General features: G+C 40.3%; 1 protein-coding gene across 3 annotated transcripts in view; it reads left to right on the plus strand.

Moving 5' to 3' along the window:
- The window catches only part of LOC134790909 (uncharacterized), a 108,955-nt gene extending 96,605 nt beyond the window's left edge, over nucleotides 1-12,350 (plus strand). For all 3 annotated transcript variants that reach the window (XM_063761906.1, XM_063761908.1, XM_063761907.1), the window contains 5 exons: nucleotides 2,676-2,847; nucleotides 3,427-3,614; nucleotides 7,559-7,730; nucleotides 10,163-11,656; nucleotides 11,831-12,350. In XM_063761906.1, coding sequence (XP_063617976.1) covers nucleotides 2,676-2,847; nucleotides 3,427-3,614; nucleotides 7,559-7,730; nucleotides 10,163-11,656; nucleotides 11,831-11,835 — 2,031 coding nt within the window. In that variant the 3' untranslated portion in view covers nucleotides 11,836-12,350. The remainder of the gene's footprint in view (nucleotides 1-2,675; nucleotides 2,848-3,426; nucleotides 3,615-7,558; nucleotides 7,731-10,162; nucleotides 11,657-11,830) is intronic.
- The last annotated feature ends 9,762 nt before the right edge of the window (nucleotides 12,351-22,112 follow it).

Here is a 22,112-nt window from a genome sequence, read left to right on the forward strand (position 1 = left end):
TTTTGCAAATTTGTCGCCTTTTTCTACTGACAAGATCTGCTTGACCCAGTTTCCATACTAAATTGTTGCCATGTTTAAGCATTTTACGTCAAAAATGTGACAGTTTCGTAGGAAGTAGCGCCGGCGCCCTCATTTATTAGGGTTCCGTACCCAAAGGGTAAAACGGGACCCTATTACTAAGACTTCGCTGTCCGTCCGTCCGTCCGTCCGTCCGTCTGTCTGTCACCAGGCTGTATCTCACGAACCGTGATAGCTAGACAGTTGAAATTTTCACAGATGATGTATTTCTGTTGCCGCTATAACAACAAATACTAAAAACAGAATAAAATAAAGATTTAAGTGGGGCTCCCATACAGCAAACGTGATTTTTGACCAAAGTTAAGCAACGTCGAGCGTGGTCAGTACTTGGATGGGTGACCGTTTTCTTTTTGCATTTTTTTCCGTTTTTTTTTTTGCATTATGGTACGGAACCCTTCGTGCGCGAGTCCGACTCGCACTTGCCCGGTTTTTTCCACAATTTCTTGTCGGACTATATGTAATTAAGGTAACAACCAAGGAAATAAGGCTGCAATACCCTTAACTTTCGAATGCACAAGAGACAATTTGGTGATTCTTATTTACTGGTATCATGTCATGAGTCTTTACTTTCATGATATTTCTGGGATCTCACGGCTTTAACAATTTCCATGGAGTTTACTATACGGGGGTTTTCGGGGGCGAAAAATCGATCTATAGCTAGGTCTTATCTCTGGGAATACGCGAATTTTTGTGTTTTTACCTATATGTTTTACTACAAATTCTGCGCATTTATTTAGTAAGTATAAGTGGTAGAATTTACTTGTTTCATCATACGAGTAACTCGTTGACATCTTGACATTGAACTTTTATATTACCAATCCAAGCTATCTAACTAAAGAACCAGGACGTAAGAGAGATTTTTTTATGCTTTTCGATAAGATTTGCGACTGACCAGTGACCTGTCCACTATCGTCAAAACATTACACAATGCCCACGAATCTGCGGCAAAAGTTCACGTGAGTGGGGTGTGTTTGTTTTATAAACAGGAGATAGGCTAGTCTGGGGTGACAACAGACCGACCATATCGCTGCTGATCGTGGAGTCTGGGTTATTGCTTCTACGAACATGTCAATGGTTACTAATAGCTGGTGAAACGTCGTCGAATTATCGTATTATAGTACCTAATTACCTATTTCCTTTAGTTAACTGTACTAGTGGCGCTGAATTATTGTAAATAAGTATAGATATTTACAATAATTTTCAAGGAAATTACCTCTGTTAACTTTTTAAGGGGTAATCTTTAAAGCGACGTTAACTTTTGATTTATTTATTTATTTATTTATTTATTTATTTATAAATAAAATAAATAAATAAAAATATATTTATTTACCGACACAAAAAAAATACAACGAATTGCAAGTACAGTAAAAAAAACAGGTAGAATTTACAAATATTTGTGCAGCAAAATGGATGAGACTCAGCGAGACCGCTGATTTTCAGTCCCCAACCGGAAAAAATCCTAAAGCTAATTCTTAACTAAGTTCTTAAATCTAACCTAACTAACTTACTAACTAACCAGACGAATAGTTCGCTAGAATAAAATGGTAAAGGCTTTCATAATGCAGTTACAGTAAAGTGCTTAAGCTAGTTATGCCTAAGCAGTTTCTGCCAATATTTCTGCTAACGGATAAATTGAGCTTTGATTCGCATTTCGCACTGGTGACCTGAGCTAAGAAGCTGCGAGATTGAGGTGATGGCCGCCGATACGTTATCGCCCAATTACGCTTGGCTCGCAACACATGATCCACTGTCGCTAATCTCTTGGTTAAAGTTATACCTTATATAATATTGTGTTAACTAATTATTTAAGTAAGTACCTAAGTAATTTTGTTGTGTATGCTATTGTTGATGTTAACAATGACAAATTGTTACGTTGCTATGTTCAATTGTTCATCAGATGCAAATTATATACCGTATACTGTGGTTACTTTGATTCGTGAACCTGATCATCGATTTTTGAGGAATAGGCAGTTGATTTTTGAACGCGTACTTAAGAATTTTATGATGTGTTTGGCTTAACAGAAATACATGATAAAAGTGGCCAGAGACCAACTCCTTATGGTTTAAAAATCGACGATCAATGTAACCTCAATTTACGGTACCTATCTATTGTACATCGTACAGAATTAGAAATACAGATGGCAAAAAGGACAGTTAAAACAAAATTTTGCGAACATCTTGGATTTCTAACATTCCATAAAAAGTTCGTACTTACCTACTTTTCATAATAGGTATTTGTTAACCTGTGACTACGAAAGCAAATGTAGGAAATAAACAGTTACTTAACTGTTGTTGATATAAGAAGAAAAACCAATAGAATATTCATTGTTTGTTATATTCATAACAGAATATAACAAACAATGAATATTCTATTGGTTTTTCTTCTGATAACAGAATATAACAAACAATGAATATTCTATTGGTTTTTATTCTTATAAACCAATAGACTATTCATTGTTTGTTATATAACATAACAAACATAAAGTTGCGCGCCAGTTAGATGTATCCGACGCTTTACCATGAGGTCAGGACTTAGACTAAACCCATAGCGATAACTAATTAATCGGTAACAATAATGTGTGATGTTTGTCTGGCAGGAGCGTAACGTGGACGTGGAGCACCGGTTCGGCGAGCTGGGCGGGCCGGCGGCGCACGTGTCGCGGGGCAAGAAGAAGTCCACCCGCTGCCGGATGGTGTTCCGGACCGAGATCGTCAACGCGGACGGACAGACCGAGACGCTGCAAGTCTGCTCCACGCAGATCATATGCAGTGAGTACAAACCCGCTACTCTCTACCCACTTGATACCCAATCAAGAATGCATTGAAATTGAAATAAATGATTCGCACTAAAGTGAATCCGCGCAGGACCGGGTAAAATGGCGTGCTCTTGTGTTGGAGGCCAAGACTCATTTCGATTCATCGTGCCAAACTAGTAAGTAAGTAACCTACATAGTAAGAGTCAATGGCGAATTTGCCCTAAGGCCCAGTAGGCCCGGGCCTAGGGCGATCAGATATTAGGGGCCGCCAATCGTGATAAAAAAATGAAGCCTGGTACTTTTTACTACATGGCCTGGTGCCGAGGGCGGCTAAGACTGCAAAACGTCATCATATTCCGTACAGAAATTTACCGCCATGGTGCGACTGAAGAGCCAAACAAGATTGCAAATATCTAAAAGTTTCTAGAGTTCTTGTCAGTGTTGTAATTAAATGTCAGGACTTTGATAGCAGCTATCGCTAATTGTATCACATCAGTTCCATCAGAATATATACATTCTGACGCAGAATTAATTACTTCTAAATTAAACTTTTTATAAATCGATACGTTGCTAACATCAATTATTTTTTCAGCACAACCCCCCGGCGTACCGGAAGTGTGTCGAAAGTCTTTAGTGTCGTGTCCGGCGACGGGAGGCCTGGAACTGTACCTGTTGGGGAAGAACTTCCTCAAGGAGACAAGAGTCGTGTTCTGCCATCGTCAGGACGGGCGAAGCGTGTGGGAGGATGAAGTCGTTCCCGACAAGGAGTTCCTTCAACAGGTAACTTTACTGTGTACCACCACGCTCCGCGATTGTTGCGCCATTTAGGGCCCTAGCTAAATTGGTTCTTCAATACTTACGCTACAGAATTTCCAATTTAGCAAGAACCCTAAATGACATAATAATCCCGTGTGGTGACTGTACAAGTCTGTTAACTCTCTAGTGGGCCTGCTGGGAGGTTTTTTCAAGTACCGTCAACCGGGGTGAGTAGGGAGGGCTGGGGTGAATAGTGACAAAACTTAAAATGTGATTTACCTGACAATTTCTTTAAAAATCCAACACAAATTGTATCATACAAAATCGACTATTATTTTCAATCGTATGATATAATTTGTGTGACTATTCTTTAAGTCTTAAAGTTTAAGAAATTGACAGGTAAATGATTTTCCGCTCATGGCTTAAAAGTACATATAGGACTCAAGCACAAGAGTGTGTCCCGGGCGTCCCCTTGTCCCGCGCCATCTACTTCTCAGCCGGCTGATACGGACGGTTCTAGTCTGGGTTTGGCTGATCTGGCCACTTTAAAGCGTTCTGTTCGTGTTTTGCGGCACATCCCTAGAGGGGCGCGGAATTTAGCAGCAGGGAAATTATGTAATATTATTGACAAATGTATTACTGCCAATGGCAGAGCTGAGTGGTTTCAGTTGTTATCGTTTGCCTATTCCGCTTTTAAGGTGCCGGGAACAATAGGTACGGGCAATTTAACCACCAAAGTTAAGCGATGTCGAGTCTGCGTGTGCCCCCTGTGTTTTTGAGGAATTTGCGGAGACGGGAGCGTCGAGACTGCCCACGGTTCTTAAGACGGTCGAGTGTAAAGTATTCGAAGGTAACCTCACAGGGGCAGTGCGGGTGCTTATGTCAGACGATGGGGTGGCGCCGTCGAGCGCCGAGACTCTTTCGATCTTGCAGTCGAAGCATCCGGCCCCGTCTCGGCCTTTGGTCTTCCCTCAGGAGCCAGACTGGTCGTTCACTGCCTTGACAGTCAGCCCAGAGGACGTGGCGCAGGCACTTGCGTCGTTTAACAACAGTTCGGCTGCCGGCGTGGACGGAATGCGTCCAGTACATTTGAAGGAGCTTGTGTCTGCCTCTGCGGGTGATAGCGGTTGTCGGTTACTGGAAGGGCTGGCAAAGTTATGTAACTTTTTGCTAAGCGGACAGTCAAACCCCGAAGTTTGCCCCTATATTTATGGGGCGTCGTTGTGCGCGCTATCCAAAAAGGACGGCGGGGTAAGACCAATCGCAATTGGCAGCACATTTCGCCGATTGGTGGCTAAGCTTGGGTGTCGGGCGGTGCGAGAGGAGATGGCGGCGTATTTGCGACCTTGCCAACTAGGATTTGGCACTACATTGGGTTGCGAGGCTGCCATACACGCGACTCGAGCATTTACGGAGGATTCGAGGAACAAGGATTGTGTTATAGTTAAACTAGATGTCAAAAACGCATTCAACTCGGTAGAGCGTGATGTTTTGTTGTCGGAGGTCAGGGAGAAAGTGCCTTCTCTCTATCCCTTCCTTTTTCAAGTTTATTCCTCCCCTTCAAATCTTTTTTACAATGGCTCCCTTGTCCTTTCCCAGGTAGGAGCGCAGCAGGGTGATCCTCTAGGCCCTTTGGTCTTCAGCCTTGCTATACAGAAAGCAATTTCTGGGCTTACGTCCCCGTTGAACATTTGGTACCTCGATGATGGTACCCTCGGGGGTAAGCCAGAGGATGTGCAGCGGGATCTGCTTACTCTTCTACCACGTTTTCAGGTTCTAGGTCTGGAGGTTAACCCTAAAAAGTGCGAGTTTTTCCCCTGCAGTGCCGAGGCCCGTGATTCTTTCGCTACTTTTAGCCATTTGCTTCCTGGACTCAAGGAGGTGTCAGCTCAGTCTTTCGCTCTTTTAGGTTCTCCAATTTGTTCGGAGGCGATTCCTGAGGCCTTTGAAGAGAGAAGGCAGCTCCTCCTGATGGCTGCGGAGAGATTGGGGGATCTTCCGGCCCATGTAGCTCTGGTTCTTCTGCGGGTATGTTTTGCCGTCCCTAAAATCATTTACTTTCTGCGCACCGTACCAGCTTGGTTGTACCCTGTTCATATTGACTCCTTCGACTATGTGTTGAAGGAGTCGGTGGAGCGTTTGCTGAATGTCTCCCTCAATCCGGATCAGTGGGTTCTGGCGTCCTTGCCCATACGAAACGGTGGTTTGGGCATAAGGCGGGCACGGGATGTCAGTCTACCGGCGTTCTTGGCATCGTCAGAGGGAGTTGTGGGCCTAGTCACTAAAATTTTATCCGTGAATGGTGACAGGCCGACAATCCCTTTTGCGTCTGATGCTGTGGCTGCCTGGAGGACTCTCAACCCGAATGTGCCGATGCCGGATAAACTCGACCGTCAACGGTTATGGGATGACATAGATGTGAGGCGAGTTTTTGACGGCCTACTGGAAGGCGCTGTTGGTGCGGACAAGGCTAGGCTTTTGGCAGTGTCTAGGCCTGAGGCTGGGGCTTGGTTGCATGCTCTGCCCTCTCCACACATGGGTACCCTTCTCGACAACAACTCCATGCGGGTGGCTGTTGCTCTTCGCCTGGGCTGCGATGTTTGCGAACCTCACATATGCATCTGCGGCACTATGGTTGAGAGTAACGGCCATCATGCGTTGAGTTGTTGTCGGTGTGTGGGGAGGTTTCCACGCCACCATGCCCTAAATGACATTGTGAGGAGGGCTCCTTTGTCTGCGAATGTGCCGTGCATGTTGGAACCTCCAGGCCTGAGCCGGTCCGATGGCAAAAGACCTGACGGGCTGACACTTATTCCATGGGAGAAGGGTAAGTGTCTACTTTGGGATGCCACATGTGTCAGCACGTTTGCCGCCTCGCACATGGGCCGGACGGTCCGGGCGGCAGGAGCGGCGGCTGAGTTAGCGGCGCTTCGGAAGCGCGATAAGTACTCGGCCCTGCTAACAAAATATCTTTTTGTCCCTTTGGCAGTGGAGACGTCCGGGTGTTGGTGTGCCGAGGCCAAAATTTTTTTGAGTGAATTGGGGCAACGTTTGAGGGAGGGAGGTCATGACCCTCGTTCCGGGTCATTCCTGATGCAGAGGCTGTCTATCGCGGTCCAGCGTGGCAACGCGGCGAGCGTGATGGGCACCTTTGCATCTGGAAGGGCGCGGGACGGGTTGTTTGATTGAGTTATCGGTTGTGGCTTTATTTAGCTTAGTTTTAATTTAGTTTAATTTTGAGTTAATTTATTAATTGATCGAGTGTGTTTAGGTATAAGTTTTAATTTGTAATAGGTTTAGTTGTATATTTTATGGACAGGTAAATCACATTTTATGTTTTGTCACTATTCACCCCAGCCATTCCTACTCACTCCGGTTGACGGTACTTGAACAAATCTCCTAGCAGGTTGACCAGTCGTGATTACCTTTCACTGATAGAACTCAATCCTAGTCAGAAACCACTCTCAAATAAATGTTTTACCATATGTATAACTAAATCTACTACATATCTAAATCCTGATTTGAGTGCGTCAACAAAATATTTGAGAGCAGCTTAGGTATCATTCGTAAACTGAAATTTAAATTGTAAATATTAACCGACGCTTTAAAACACATTAACAACCACACCAAATCGACCCACAATATGTAGACAGATAATCAATAGCGGATAAGTAAATTAAAATGTGATTAGTTCTCATATTTGGGAAAATACGTAGATTATCGGTTATCGGCGAGAAAATGTACGATACACGGTATCGTGTTCAGTACGAAGCAAACGAAAGCCAACGAGCTACCGATTTGACCCCCATTTAGTTAAGCGAAAATCCATACCCATAAATGGGGGTCAAACTGGAAGCTGTTAAGGTATATCATTGGCCGTCGTTTAATCCATACTGAACACCATACCCTGTATGCGAAGTAGTTTTGAATTATATAAATGTGTTTCAATAATTAAATTGTCCTTGTAGACACACCTAGTGTGTTGCGTGCCGCCGTACATCCGCCCGGACATCACCGAGTCCGTGTCCGTGCAGCTGTTCGTCCGGTCGGGCGGCAAGGCGTCCGAGCCGCACAACTTCACGTACACGCCGCCGGCGCTGGACACGGGCCCGCAGCACTGCACGCGGCACCACACGCAAGGTAAACCCAGCGGCGAGGGAGCGAGGGCTTGCGCTTATAGGTTATGCCGCCATTTTGAGACGACACATGTCGGATTAAAAAAAAGTTGGACTCTTGTTTGTGGTTTGTTAGTTGATTTCGATAAATGAACGTGTAAATAACACTTAATAAATATCGTAGTATTTTTTTAATGGTAAAAACAGACTATGTGAAGTCGAAATTAAACAAGATGGCGTCATTGAAACTAACACATTAATGAAATATCTTGTTCTAATAATGCAAACCGCCTACAAATTTACAATAAACTAACTTAGCATAACATTGCTTTAAATTAACATGGTGTATATTTATCAAATTGCTGTCAATGTGGTTCGTACTTAACTATAGAATATATTCGTTCTGTATAAAGCTAGTTATCTATTACACCAGCTTTATAAGTCGCTTTGTGTACACTAATGTACTAATTATTATTATTTATATGTGTACTTGTATTTAAGTTGGAACAGTATCAATATGTACATAATGGCTAATAAATGAACATTATGGGAATACCTTTGTAAAGGTTTTCCCAGATTATTCTTTAGTTCAAAATAAATTAATGATTTTTAATTGTTTATATTAGTACAAAGTAATTGACTTAAACTGTCCTGTGGCTTAAGCAGTCCATGATTAATAATATTCATTTGATTGTTTTTAAAATATTGGATCATTCGCTACTTGCCTACTATTGAATTTTCATTTGATGTTGATTGTTGTTGCCACGTTGCGCCCAAGTCTCTGTCAGCGTAAAAACAATGCTACTTTTGTTTATGGTTTAACTTTTTTTTAATTATTGACCGAGGCTCGGGCGGTGATACCGTTTGATATTGCTTCCGTAATGTCGCAAACATTAGCTGCCGTAAGTGTTGCATGCTACATTATGTTCGCAGTACAACATATTGAACTTTTTGGAAGAAATGACTGATGCGTAACTGGCGTATTCCTTTCTTTTTTTCCCTTCTGTTCAAGCTAGGTCTGTCTAGGTAGAGGGGCGCCGCCGGCCGCCGCGCGACTCGAGCACGGTACTGACTCACACACACACGCACCGCACACGCAACCACACACAACACAACAAACACACGAAACAACATTTATGTGACTACAAGAGACGCACACGCTAAATATTGAAGTCCTTTGTCCACCGGGATTTGCTTTATTAATTGCGTTGACAAAATATTTAAAGTACTTACGTGACACAAAATAAAACGAAAGTTCATAATTACAAGTTACAACTATGAATAATTCAAATTCCCTAATATATTTTAATTTTTCAATTTATACATTATCCATTATATCAATACCGACAATACCTAACACGTTAGGTACGTACTACCTATGTATAGTACCTACTTAACTAGCTCTGTATTAATAAATATGTATGTATATAAATGAACAGAATTCGAATTGCACTTACTGTTTGGTTCATTTAATTTTTATATTTACGTATACATATATCTTACCTACATTTCTCAACGTTTACGTCTACGTTTTACATACCTAAACACTCATAGCACTTATAAAGTTATAAAAAACACACATTTAATTCATAACACTCATGTGTGACCTTGTCATGTGTAAGTAGTGACAATAGGGTATTATACTGTATCTAAAATAAATTATTTTACACCATGCATGAAATAAAGCACCAGATAATTATTAGAAAAACACAGATAGTAGTTATTTTTAAACACAAGTTCTTAATAAATCGGATAGAAATATAAAAAGTAAGTGAGTTGACCGTGACGTCACGATGTAAGTTTTCATATGAATTCCATATTAGCAAATCGTTTTGACAGTTCTAAAAAAGTAACTGATTTGAATAGTAGGAAAATACCCTATGTTCGGCCATAATACATTTGATGTACCACTTATTGAGAGCTCCCAAATAAAATTACATCAAAAATTTGGGTGGCTCCACTTCTTAAATACATCTTAGAAATACAAAAATTAATTCTGCCAAAGGAAACCTTTGGTTCAGAGAAAGCCGTAAGTATCTGGCATAGTTATGTACCTAGTGTAGACACGCGATAGGTATCAGAGTCTATTATGTCGTTTGTTTAGAAGAAGTTTAAGATGTCTAACTATTTTAAAATGTCAGTTCAGTTAGTAAAGGACTTCCACACACAGCACATTAAAAAAATAACACTTATTCATATAATACGCAACATATTCACACATAATCATGTATTTGATTTTCATTCGAATTTCTTAATTGACTATGGGCGAAACTTGTATTGCACGCACTCTCAGTATACGAGACGAACTCACTGCTCAAGTACACTTCAGACTGACTGTAGGACAGACTCCACCCACACGTAGCTAGCTGCCCAGTGCCCGACAGCCCCGAGGCACTTAGTTAGGCTGGCCCCGCACGCCCTGCCGTTGTAATGACCCCGTGTTCCGTGTCGCCCCAGGTGCGGAGGACGCGCGGCCCGTGCTCATGTGGGGCGGCGCCATGATGCCGCCGCCCGCGCTGCCCGTGCGCCGGCCCTCCATCATCGTGCCCGACCCGCACGAGCCGCTCGGGCTCAAGGCCGAGCTGCAGGACGACTCCAGCCAGCACTCCCTCCACGACCACGCCGACTCCTGCGGCCCCGAGGGGCCCGAGCGCCTCGCCCAGCCGCTCCTCTCCGACGACCTGAAGGTGGTCGACCTCCGCCTCAAGGCCGAGGCGAGCCGCGACGGCTCCTCCTTCGGCGTCGCCTACGACGCCATCAAACTGTCCCCTCCGGCCGCCCCGCAGAGCGAGCCCCCCTCCCCCCTCGCCTCCTTCACCCAGCAGCTCCAGGCCATCCAGAACCAGGTGCAGACCGACAAGATGGTCGAGTCCGTCACCGCCGCCATCTTCAACTCGGACGACCCGGGCGGCCAGATGTACCCCGCGCCGATGCCGATGCCCATGGATCCGATGCGGCGGCTCATCTCCGCCAAGAACAACGCGATGCCGATGCAGCAGGACATGAAGGCGTTGAACCGCGAGCTGATGATCGCCGACGCGAGCATGCAAGTGGCGGCCGCGAGCATGCAGGCCGCCGCCGAGCCCGGCCTGCTCACCTTCGGCCACATGTCGCAGCCGCAGCAGCGGCCGAACGAGCCGTTCAACCCTTTCACGATAACCAAGATGGAGATGGAGACCGATCAGATAGAGCAGCGCATCGCGCAACAGACTGCACACATGGAGGCCCTGGTGGAGGACGCGATGAAAGCGACGGCGGTGATGCTGCCGGCCGACGCGGCCAAGCTCGACGAGCTGGTCAACTCCCGCGTGGAAGACCACCTCTCCGGCGGGTCCACGTCATCCTCGACGGCGTCGCACGCGTCCGACGTGCTGCTCAGCCCGACGGCGGCGGTCGGCTCCGTGCCGCCCCACGACACCCTGATGGCCCCTCTCCCGACATCGGCGATCTCTCCGGACGTAATATTAAACCCCCAAGTGTCCCCTAGCATGATGTGCGACGGCGGGCAGCGCATGGTCATGCAGGCGCCGGCGCCGTCGCAGGAGGAGCTCATGATGATGACGGAGCTCACGTCGTCGGTCAAGACGCCGCCCGCCGCCGTCAAGTCCATGATCCTGAACGCCGCCGCGGAGATCCTGACGTCCGACTCGACCATGAACGCGCTCGTCACGTCGGCGATCAACACGGCCAATATATTGACGACCGAGAGCGCGGGCGGGGCCGCGATGCAGATGCCGGAGCAGCCGAGCCCGAGCGAGCCGGCGGCCGACCCGCCGCTGTCGGCCATGTCGCAGGCCGTGTCGCAGGCCGTGACGCAGGCCGTGTCGCAGGCCGTGTCGCAAGCCGTGTCGCAGGCCGTGTCGCAGGAGATGACGGCGCCCGTGCAGGGGCTCACGGACATGAGCGACAGCGACCTGCTCTCCTACATCAACCCGAGCACCTTCGACCAGGGTGAGTTCTTCTTCTGACTGGTCTCGTTTGTTAATCATTCTGTATGGTTCGTCTTACGATATAATTTACACGACAATAATGCGGCTATTTTTAGCTGCCGTTCTATTTAAAGGAAATAAGTTTTTCTTCTGCCAAAATTACGTTGACAAAATTAACCTAATGTTTTTGTTGCAGTTTAAACTGAGGCGCCCGGGGACGGCCGGGAACAGACAGTGCTATGCATTTCATACTGTAGTGACGTGTCAAAGGCTCAAAGCAGTTATTGCGTGAATTCTTAATGGACCGGATGAATGGATGCTAGGATAAGCGACGCGGACACTATCTCCTTGCGATGGCTGGAAGTGTTAATGATTCTCAATATTATATTCGTGTGTGGACTGTTTCTGGATGTTTGTCTACAGCGGACGAGTCAATTATGTTTTCATGTGAGTCAGTATTACAGGGCTAATAAATTACATATTTTACATTATATTCTGCAAATGAATCCTTGGAGTGGTGGGAGTGGATGGACGCAATTTTTGATTTCGAATTTTATGTAAATAGTGATAGCTTTGTATCGATGTTGTTATTAAATTAATTAGTCTTATAATTGTCGATGCGAGTAGAAATATACATAATCATGTTGCTAAGCTTGATGTTCAAGGTTAAGTTAGGTGGAGAATTTAATCGATAATCGATTAAATTGTTTTGCGCAGCTTTGGAAATGTTATTAAAGATGAAGCCCTATTAAATGTATGTAGATAGGTATTACAGGTTATAGGACAGTATTTTCGATTCTGGATTACTTTTTTATTAAAATGTAGTCGGAAGTTACAATACTTAATGAAAATACTGCCCTGTATTCGTTTAGTAAAAGTTATACTTATAAGTAATCTACTATTTGAATTCTCGGGAAGTAAAACGCGTGTTATTTTAATATTAAGTATTGTACCTACTGTATGTTATTTAGCGTTTTTAATTTATCCTAATATATTTAAATTGACGATTTGATTTGATGAATTATAATCATGAATTTAGTTTAATCTTGACCATTTTTACACACGTCTAAAATTAAGATAAGGAATTATTTTCGATTTTTATTATAAGTGAACATATAGTAGTCATATAGCGTAATTATTTGTATAAAGAGGGAATCAAATAGTAAAATAAATTCAATTAATCTCATGCATTGTAACGATGGAAGTTCAATCTCGCTTGTGATAGCGATGAGTATGTTTTGAAAATATACCATCCTATAAATGGCATACTATAAAAGCTATTACAACAATTATGCCGTGACCATATGCTGGCTAATTGATTGAAACTACCAAATACGTAAATTATTAAATCGTATATTATGAATGGTATTAGTAAGCGTTTTTTCCATCTTTTCAGAATGTAACTGATGGTTTTTGTCATAGCTAAATTGTTGTAATGTGGCCAAAGGATGGCGTATTTATGAATGGTACGAGTATGTGCATTAGGGACCACACTAGCGTCTCCCGAGCGTCGGCGGTAAACTATGGCTGCTGCTCGACGCAACGCCATTTTCCATAGCGCTGACTAGACGCTGACGCTCAAAAGACGCTAGTGTGCGGTGGCCCTAATTAGCGCGGGAGGACATAAAACTTGCGACTGAAGGAAACCTTGGAAATTAACCCGAATTAAACGGCGGGTACTTTCTCAAGTTCATCATTACTTATTAGTAAAAACAATATTAACGTGTACACTGTAATCAGTGTTGGCCGAAAGTTAATGCGAATTGAAAATGTTGGCCATTAACCATTATAAATTGAACCTTAAACCGTAACGGACGATTACAGTTTACGAGTCAATTTATAATGGTTAATGGCCAACATTTTCAATTTGAATTAACTTTCGGCCAACACTGACTGTAATTCCTAAATATCTCAGGTAGGTCTCGTATTATTATCGTCGGAATGACCTAAAAAAAAGATTCTTTGATTCTCACGACTAGGTAGGCAATCTTTACTATATTCAGTCTTAGTATACCTATAAGTACTATAATTACTATTATTATATATAATTTGCACTCGTCAATATTGGTTTTACAATAAATAATTAAATATATTGAAATGGTGAGATTTGAGAATGCTACCGGTCGAAGTTAGGTCACATACTTTCGCCACTACATGTCCGCAAATTGTGATATGTAACGAAAAATATTATTAGCTTAATGTCGACATAGTAGCTAAATATGTAAATGTAAGGAAAACTGTACTGATGTGATTAGAGCAAAGATTTATTATAATCATATAACAGATACTTTTTATAGTAATGTTGAATGCTACATGTTAAATGTGCCATTACTGTGTGTAACCTTTAGCGTAGTTAATGTAAGTGTAAATTACCCCTGAACCGAGACGCTCACTGGCAATTCTGATATGAGAAATATGTTCAATTATATTAATAAATAATAAATCAAAGATATCTAGTTAAAAAGCTATCTGTCGCTTTTTACGTAATCGGATAAGACCATCCAATTATATGGCATTTAGCACTAAACTGCTTGGTTTTATTGGCTGGCAGTAATTTTATAAAATTTCAAAGGTGAAAGCTTGAATTTATAGTAGAATATGAAACGAAGATATGTATATGAAACTAAGTTAATATGTACCTACCGTTTAACTGATAGTCTTAACGACGTACAGCTATATATTTATATATACTTAACGGGTCAATTGATAACTGTCAAATATGTGATCTTAGGTCGCGCCGACTATAAAAGTAAAAGTGGCCACTTCGAAAAGGCAAGATCAATTATTATATTACTCGTGCTATCAAACTCGATCTAGCTTGTTTGTCATGTCATAGTTGCCAGTATAAGTTTCGGTTAAGGGTAATTCATTTCGGCCGACTTGTACAACTTTAATTACACAACTGCGACATTTTTGAAAATCGAATATTTGCAGGAATAGGTGTGGTCTCAAAAAATCTGCCAAAAATTAAAATAATGACAATGTTACAGTGCGACATAAAATAGTAGAAAATAAATGAGGGCGCCACTTTATATATACGTAAATGTCACATTTTTGACGTAAAATGCACATGGCAACAATTTAGTATGGAATTTTTTTAGTTCCATTTTATTCAATTTCTACTATTTTATGTCGCGCAGTACATAAAAACACCATATATGAGCATGCCTTTCAACATTTTTACTACAAGAGTGCCTTCAACTCTTCACACAACCGATGCCAGGGACCAGAAACAATATAATTGTTCAATAGAATAAGGCTACAACAGGGCGGGATATCAACGAAATTAAAATTTACAAAAGATTTCTTACATTGAGGACCAAAATAGCCATGAGTTTATGCTCAAGCACTTTAAAAAAAATCGTATTTATACCAACGTCGATTAATCAATCAATTGAAACTTTCATTAAAATTTACCAGCTATATAAAAACATTTTTGTAAAAAATATATAACGATTAAGTACCTATTATATCAAATAGCTTATTAAAAATATTGATATACTTCGATTAAATAAATATTTTTTGATGTTTTTAACGCACATCATTATAAATTCAACGAATAAACAGTAGTTAGCTTAGCCGTAAATAATTTTCAATGCACCATACACATATGCCACAGAAAAAATTAAATATCTATCTAAACTCTCTAATATTGATAAAAAATGGTTTGTTGTGTTTATTACCTTGAGATGTTCTCTAACATATCACAATTAGGTCGAAGTTCAAATTAATGATAGTGAGAAATGATACAATTTATCGTCTTATAGAAAATGCCACATGTGTGCTGAATCGTTTATTTGAAATACGTAAATTAAAATGAAAGGAAAATATATTTTGATTCAGAGAAATGTTCCAATGAAATGAAAATTACATTTTGTCATACTTATACTAGCGCAAACACACTGGGTCGTTCACCGGGTTGGTCGCCGAATGTTAAGTATGAGGTTGCCAGGCAACCGAAATGACTTTGTGATTGAGCCAATATTTTTGTATTTGAAAATTCAGTTGTAAACGTTTCCACGGACCAAGTCCAGTGTTAATGGTAACTTGTTAAATGTAACGTTATATTTATATGGTTCAAAACCTTATATAATAAAGGGTCGAGGAAGCAAAATTTGCAACCAAAAATGTATATAACTTGAGTAGCATGAATCATCGTTATGAAGGATACAAGTTTAAAAGGAACGTATTTTTTTATTTATTTCAAACTAGTTAGTAAATATACCAAACCACTGCTAACTTACACTGAAAATTAAACAATTTTTTTTTGTACATTGTACTTTATCTCTTTGTTAAGTATTGGTTCAATGGACACTCATGGACTCATGGAACGCAAAAAAAAAGTTTAAATAATAATTTTGAAATTACCTTAGATGCTGTAATCCAGCAATGACACATTTTTTTTGAGTTCCTCTAAATTTGTCCATTCTGAGTAAAGTGTTGATCTCTTAAATCAAATTATAATGGTCACTGTGGTCTTCCAATTTGTATGAAACGTTCACGAGAAAAATATGTTCAAAATTAAATCATTGTATTCGCATCATAAATGAACGCCCCATATTGTTTTCGTTTTGTCTTGATAAATCAGAAAATTGTACAACTCTGAAATTGTCAATTATACTTATAAATATGATGATTTTTACTGGTTAGCTATTTTTCATGTGAACGTACATTTTTATTATGGATCTGATTAAATGCAATGTAATTAAAAAAACACTCGATATACATATATGGGCAACCGAAAGAGACTCGGTTGTTTGTTTAAATAAAATAAGAAAATCATACTACTCTTTTTCTATTCTAATTCTTTCAATCTGTCCCTCTCAACTGTTTAGCAATAAAGACCCGTACCCTGAGAATTTATATCCAATTATATTATGCTATTTTACCATGCAACTGATACGCCGCACGCTCAGTAATATAAGTACCAATTAATAAGCAAGTGTATTTAAATTTGGACCGTATGTTTATTTAGTTTTAGATTGAATTTTGAACGAATATTCGTGTTTATATTACTAAACGTGTGATTCTGTATCGCTCCGTCGGTAGATGTCTAGTCGGTCTAATACATTCAATGCAACTTGCCGAAATGTTTGAAATTGTATGTTATTTGTTTTGATGTACTAATTAATTAAATGTTTTGAAAAATATATTAGTTTTATTTCCTTTTAGAAGATTACTAAAACCCTTATTAGTAAAGGTTTTGGGTAAACTGCCTAGTAAACCGTTCCTAATTAGAAAGTCAAGTTCACAGTGACCAGTTGAAGGCATATTTTCTAATTAGGATGGATTTGATTGGTTACAAGCATCGCCGGCTGGCGGACAATGATGATTTTTATGCATTCTTAACACGAACAAACTATAAGGTCGCCTAAGAGCTGTTTACCACTGACGTCCAGTTTATTTCGGGTACGGTTTCCAGTATCCAGTTTTCTGTAGTATGCATGCAAGATCCCGCAAACAAAATTCTCGTGTGAAAGTTACTATATTAGCACCTATACTACTAAAACGGAATCCTGCAAAAAACCGTACCCGCAAAAAACTGGACGTCAGTGGGAAACAGCTCTTAGCGTCAAATATTGCTCAGGCAATTAATCTGTAGGGTAATATATATGTCGGAGAATGGCTGAAATGTGCCATCTATCGCCTTCAAGAGGCGTTTTGTCATGCAAACCTTGACAAATAGAGCAAACTAGGGTGTTACGTAACACTTGAGTGGCGTTCGACGCAGTTCCGCCAAGACGTCATAGAGTGCGCTCTTAAAACAATTGAAGTCCAGAACAATTGAAGTTATGCTGTCAATCAATCTTCAGAAGGAGCACGATGAGAACGAACGGGAGAAGATGACGTCTGAGGCGGCTCCTGGGTCTAATCCACTGGTTTGCTTAAGATAAGAAACGTAACGCGTGCTGTGATTTGTAATGAGTCTTGTGCAGTAAAGATTGTGAGTTGAACATCGTATTTCATTGAAGGCCCTCGTCATCCACGATTGAAGGTTCTGATGTGCTGCCGATAGTATGATACGCCCACAATTCCCGACATCAGAAGTGTGGCCGAACACACGGAATTCGCTACGGAATTCCTCTTGAAAGCTCAAATTTGCCAAATGAAGGTGGACTGAAGGTCCCAAAAATCTACCCTGATTTTGAAAATCCCTGGCATTCCTTAATTCAAGAGTTTTAAAGGCCTTAGAAAATGAAGAAATCTCATGCTATCGCTGGTGGAAAATAAAGAAGTATCGTGATGGAAAATATTTGAAGTGAAATGACAGTTGACATATTTGATATTTTATAAATTGTGATCCAGTTTTTGCATTGCTTTTTATGTTATGTTGTGTGAAATTTCCGTGAATGTTGTTAATGTTGTAACTCTAAGTAATACGTTTACAGTCCTTTGCACCATGAAGAATGAAGATAGTTGCTGCGAGATCTCCCGTCTCGCACGGGTTGGAGCTGCGGTTGCAGAAACGTGGGTGCCTTAGTTTGTTTACAGAAGCTGAGAGGAGCTGCATATTTACTGGTTGCCAGACTGTCGCTGGAAGTTGGAAATCGCGTGAGTTGCGTCCATTGTTTTATGATTTGTAACTGTGTTGAGTGTACTTCACAAAGCCGGCGTGATGGGTTCTAGTTAGGAAAATATGAGAACAGATACCTACGAGATATCTACTCTAGCCTTTAATGGTCAGAATCAGAATGTATGTAAAAAAACTTTTGGTACGTGGACTTTTAATCTGCTGTTAAGACGATGTAAGGCTGTTTAACGATTTTCTGAGCACTATGGCATGTAATACCGTCACAACTTGAATAGCTTCTAGCAAAATGCACCTTAATTTTTTTGTTTGGAGACGTACTATTTCAAATTGTGTCGTGGACGAAATAATATTATCGTGAGAAGCGTCACGAGTGGTTGATGCCATTATTCGATCACACTGTGAATATAAAATTCTCACCTTTAAGTATGATTTCTATTTTGCTAGCTTGTGCCTATGATGGTGGTAAGTATGTGCGTGATATTTTTTTTTGATATGAAAAGTAAACCGAGAACTTAGTGGTAAAGTTCATGACCGTTGACGGATAGTTCTGACTTAGTTTTAATCATGTGCAATTGTGCATTCCTTTGATTACTTAAAATGACTTCACATCCAAAATTAACTAGTCAAAACGAAACGTAAACGTAATGAGTGAAAATTGTGTGTTCCTATTTGAAGAACCTAAATGGTGATTATTTTAACCGCATCGAAGCCGAAGGAATCCTTTTGTGGTCATTTTTGCAGTCAGATTTTAGAGTTTACAGTACCTACAAAACAATTTTAAATTTAGACCCGACATTTAATTTTTCAATAATTCTGTGATTCAGTGATATGTTGTTTGCGATGTGTATCTGTCAAAGGGCCATTATGATTATCAAATTGAATTTGATGAACAATGATAAAATAATTTAAAATTAATTGATTAACTTTGGATTCGATTTGACACTTGATTTGACTTACTTATCACTCAATGGGTTAAGATAATTTTGCATATTGCTTGAATAATAATAGCTGAGTAAGCAGTTTGAGAAGGATATTATTCATTGATTTATTAAAACACTACCTATTTAAAGGGACACATTTTGGGATTAGATTTCTCTACGTAGGTATACCACTTTCCGCGTTGGTTTTATGACATTGTCGTAAGAAACGAAACGTGAAGTTCATGCCTCTTTGAGGATAGTTTATTTGAGAGGTTCATCACTTGAGTTGGCGGTCGCAACCGGAACCTGAGTTGTCCAGAGGGCGTTTGAGGACTGGGTGCTGGAGGGCACAGTCCTATTCGTAACTGCAATTCATGGGGGTTTCGGACCGGGCGATGAGGCTAGCTGTGTGTTGGAACCAAGCTGTTGTAAAGCCAAGGTGTTGGCACTGTTATTTGGAAGTTGGTGTTGACTTGTAGGCATTGGTTGATGTATGTGAAAAGAAAGTATTAATGATTAATTACGTGTGTATGCCAAAGAAAAAAAAACCGTGTCAATGATTATGTGCAGATAGACACATTTTTAGTTTTTCGCTCGACACTCAAAGCTGTGCGCGCGTGCGTCCATTAGGGACAAAACACACGCAACGTGATTTAAAACAAATTTTAAAATTCCTCATATTATGGTTAAAATTATTGTTCCCCTTAAATGTGAAGGCAAATGACAGAACGGTTTTGGCATGCTATTTTAGTATTTTTCGGTAGAAGGCAGCAAAAATGAGACTTGAAAAAAAAAGGGAAAATAACGCTTTGTCTATTACACTTATTATCCAAAATTATTAAAGTATGTTACTACGTACGCTATTACGCACGTTATGGAACTAGTACAAAAAGTTGTTCGTACTCCTTACAGTAATTATAATGTTCCTTATGATCTTTTACGAAACTAGTTGTCGATGTTTAGCGAATAGAGTCGAACGCATTTATTTTCTGTTTGATCGATAAAGAAGTTAGCAAAATTTGAGTACCTACAGCGGTTTGATTTAGAATAGAAATTCTGCCACTAATACCTGTTACGCTAGATCGTTCGTTGTAAAACGAGTTGTGAACTTCTTTATTAATTTCATGCATGTTCAACCTTTTTGAACCTCTTTGAGAGCTATCTGGTTTTTGAAGTATTGTGTCAGTCAGCTAAAGACAAGTCGTGTCAGTGTGTAAATATCACATAATGATCAAGTTTTCTTGCCTTTTTCTTAATAAAAATTATGAAAGCGATAAAAAAAAATACAATTTGGTTTTCGTAGAAAGTATAATACTGGACTTACCTGATAATATATCAAGTTTTGAAAATTTCTCAAGCTGTCTTGTAAATGTGTTGTCCGTACAGAAGGAATAAAATAGAGAAGTCGGTTTAAACTGAACTGATCGCAATTTTGGTACGTGTTTAAACTATTTAATATGAGAATCGAATAAGTAAACTGTCGTAGTCCTATTCCGAAACTTAAAATTACGTGTCGATTAATAACAATATGCTTCTTTTTGTTTATGGAATTAATGATTGTGTTTAGGAATACACAAATAATTAATGGTACCAAAATTTAATCAAAATATTCAGGGTATGGTAGAAAGCTGGTTTGAAATCAATTGACCTGGCTCAATCTTTTTATACTTAGGCGGGTGATCGAACGAGCGAGCGAAGCGAAGTGAAGTTCTTACATTCAACTTGGAACACACGGCTGGCTAGGGGCACGTCCCGGCATTTCGATGTTTTTAAGCTGAGCTATCAGAGGATAGTTTGATACACAATAACTTAAGTAAATTTGTTCTAATTTAAATGTAATTGGGTAAACGTGTAGTTGAGGGCATTGTATTTTTGTCATTAAATTATGAGCAGGCTCGATCAAGGTGTTATTGAGTTAGAAGAGCTTAAAAGGCTAGAAAGCTATTTGTGAGGGGTCTTGCTTTTCTGGTCATCTTATTTGCAAGATAGTATGGTCGAGTTTGGTATCAAATGAAAGTGCTCGGCTTTTATAATATTGTTTTTAAGTTTACTATTTTTAAATAATTAACAAGATAAAAATAAACAATATAGGTATTTGACATTTGACAAGAAAGATAACGGCTTACCACAGATACAGTTTATTTTAATCTCTATGGTGTTGTGATGGGCTCCGCAGACCTTGCAATAAATCACATGCGGTTTTCGATCCTTTGCCGACTAAGTAGCAGGTTCATTAAATTGATCTAACTTTTTGGCGAACCGCGAGTTCTCAGTTCGGGGCGAACTACTAGTTTAAATCAAACTTACTAAACATTTTAACCATGAGATAACGGAGATGATACACGCGTCTTGGGTGAGAGGCCATTGTGTGCGTGCGGCCAAGTATCTTTCAAACGGATAAACTAATTTCATCGCTGTTTTCTGTGATCCTAGCTAACATTTTGAGGTAATGATTAAAATGGCAAATAGATCTGGATCAAGGTATCAATGAAATCAAATAAGAAAATCTATTAGTGGGAACACTAAACTTTTAGGGAATACTAAACGTTTAAGTAAAGAATAGGTGCGCAGATAATGTTCATAAAATCAGTTAAATATGGAAAACCATTTATTTTCGAGAGCTCAATACAAGATGTGTTTCAACTGAGGGGAATCTCTGTGGTGAGGTTCATTTAAAAGCTAGTTTGTATTGTATCTTTATGGTGATATTATTTTCACGCTGTTGCATTTTAAGTCTCTTAATGAATTGTTCGAAATGTATCTCTACCCCATTTCCGTTGAAATATGGCCTGATTGAATATCGTGATGCTACCGATGCTGAACTTGTTCATTCACAACAATGATCTATGTGCGTGTTATTGAAAGAGTTGAGTTCAGTTGCCTGTCAGTATTCAAAAGTTATGGAGGAACTTACTTTGGTCAGGTAGGCCGAGCAATGAGCTTAGATACCTCAGATTGTTGTATTCTGTCCGCAGATGTATGCAGTGACGCATACAATGTCAGGATGCCGTGGTGGTGCAGATGAT

The sequence above is a fragment of the Cydia splendana genome, chromosome 5 (genome assembly GCF_910591565.1).
Source record: "Cydia splendana chromosome 5, ilCydSple1.2, whole genome shotgun sequence".
Taxonomy (NCBI): domain Eukaryota; kingdom Metazoa; phylum Arthropoda; class Insecta; order Lepidoptera; family Tortricidae; genus Cydia; species Cydia splendana.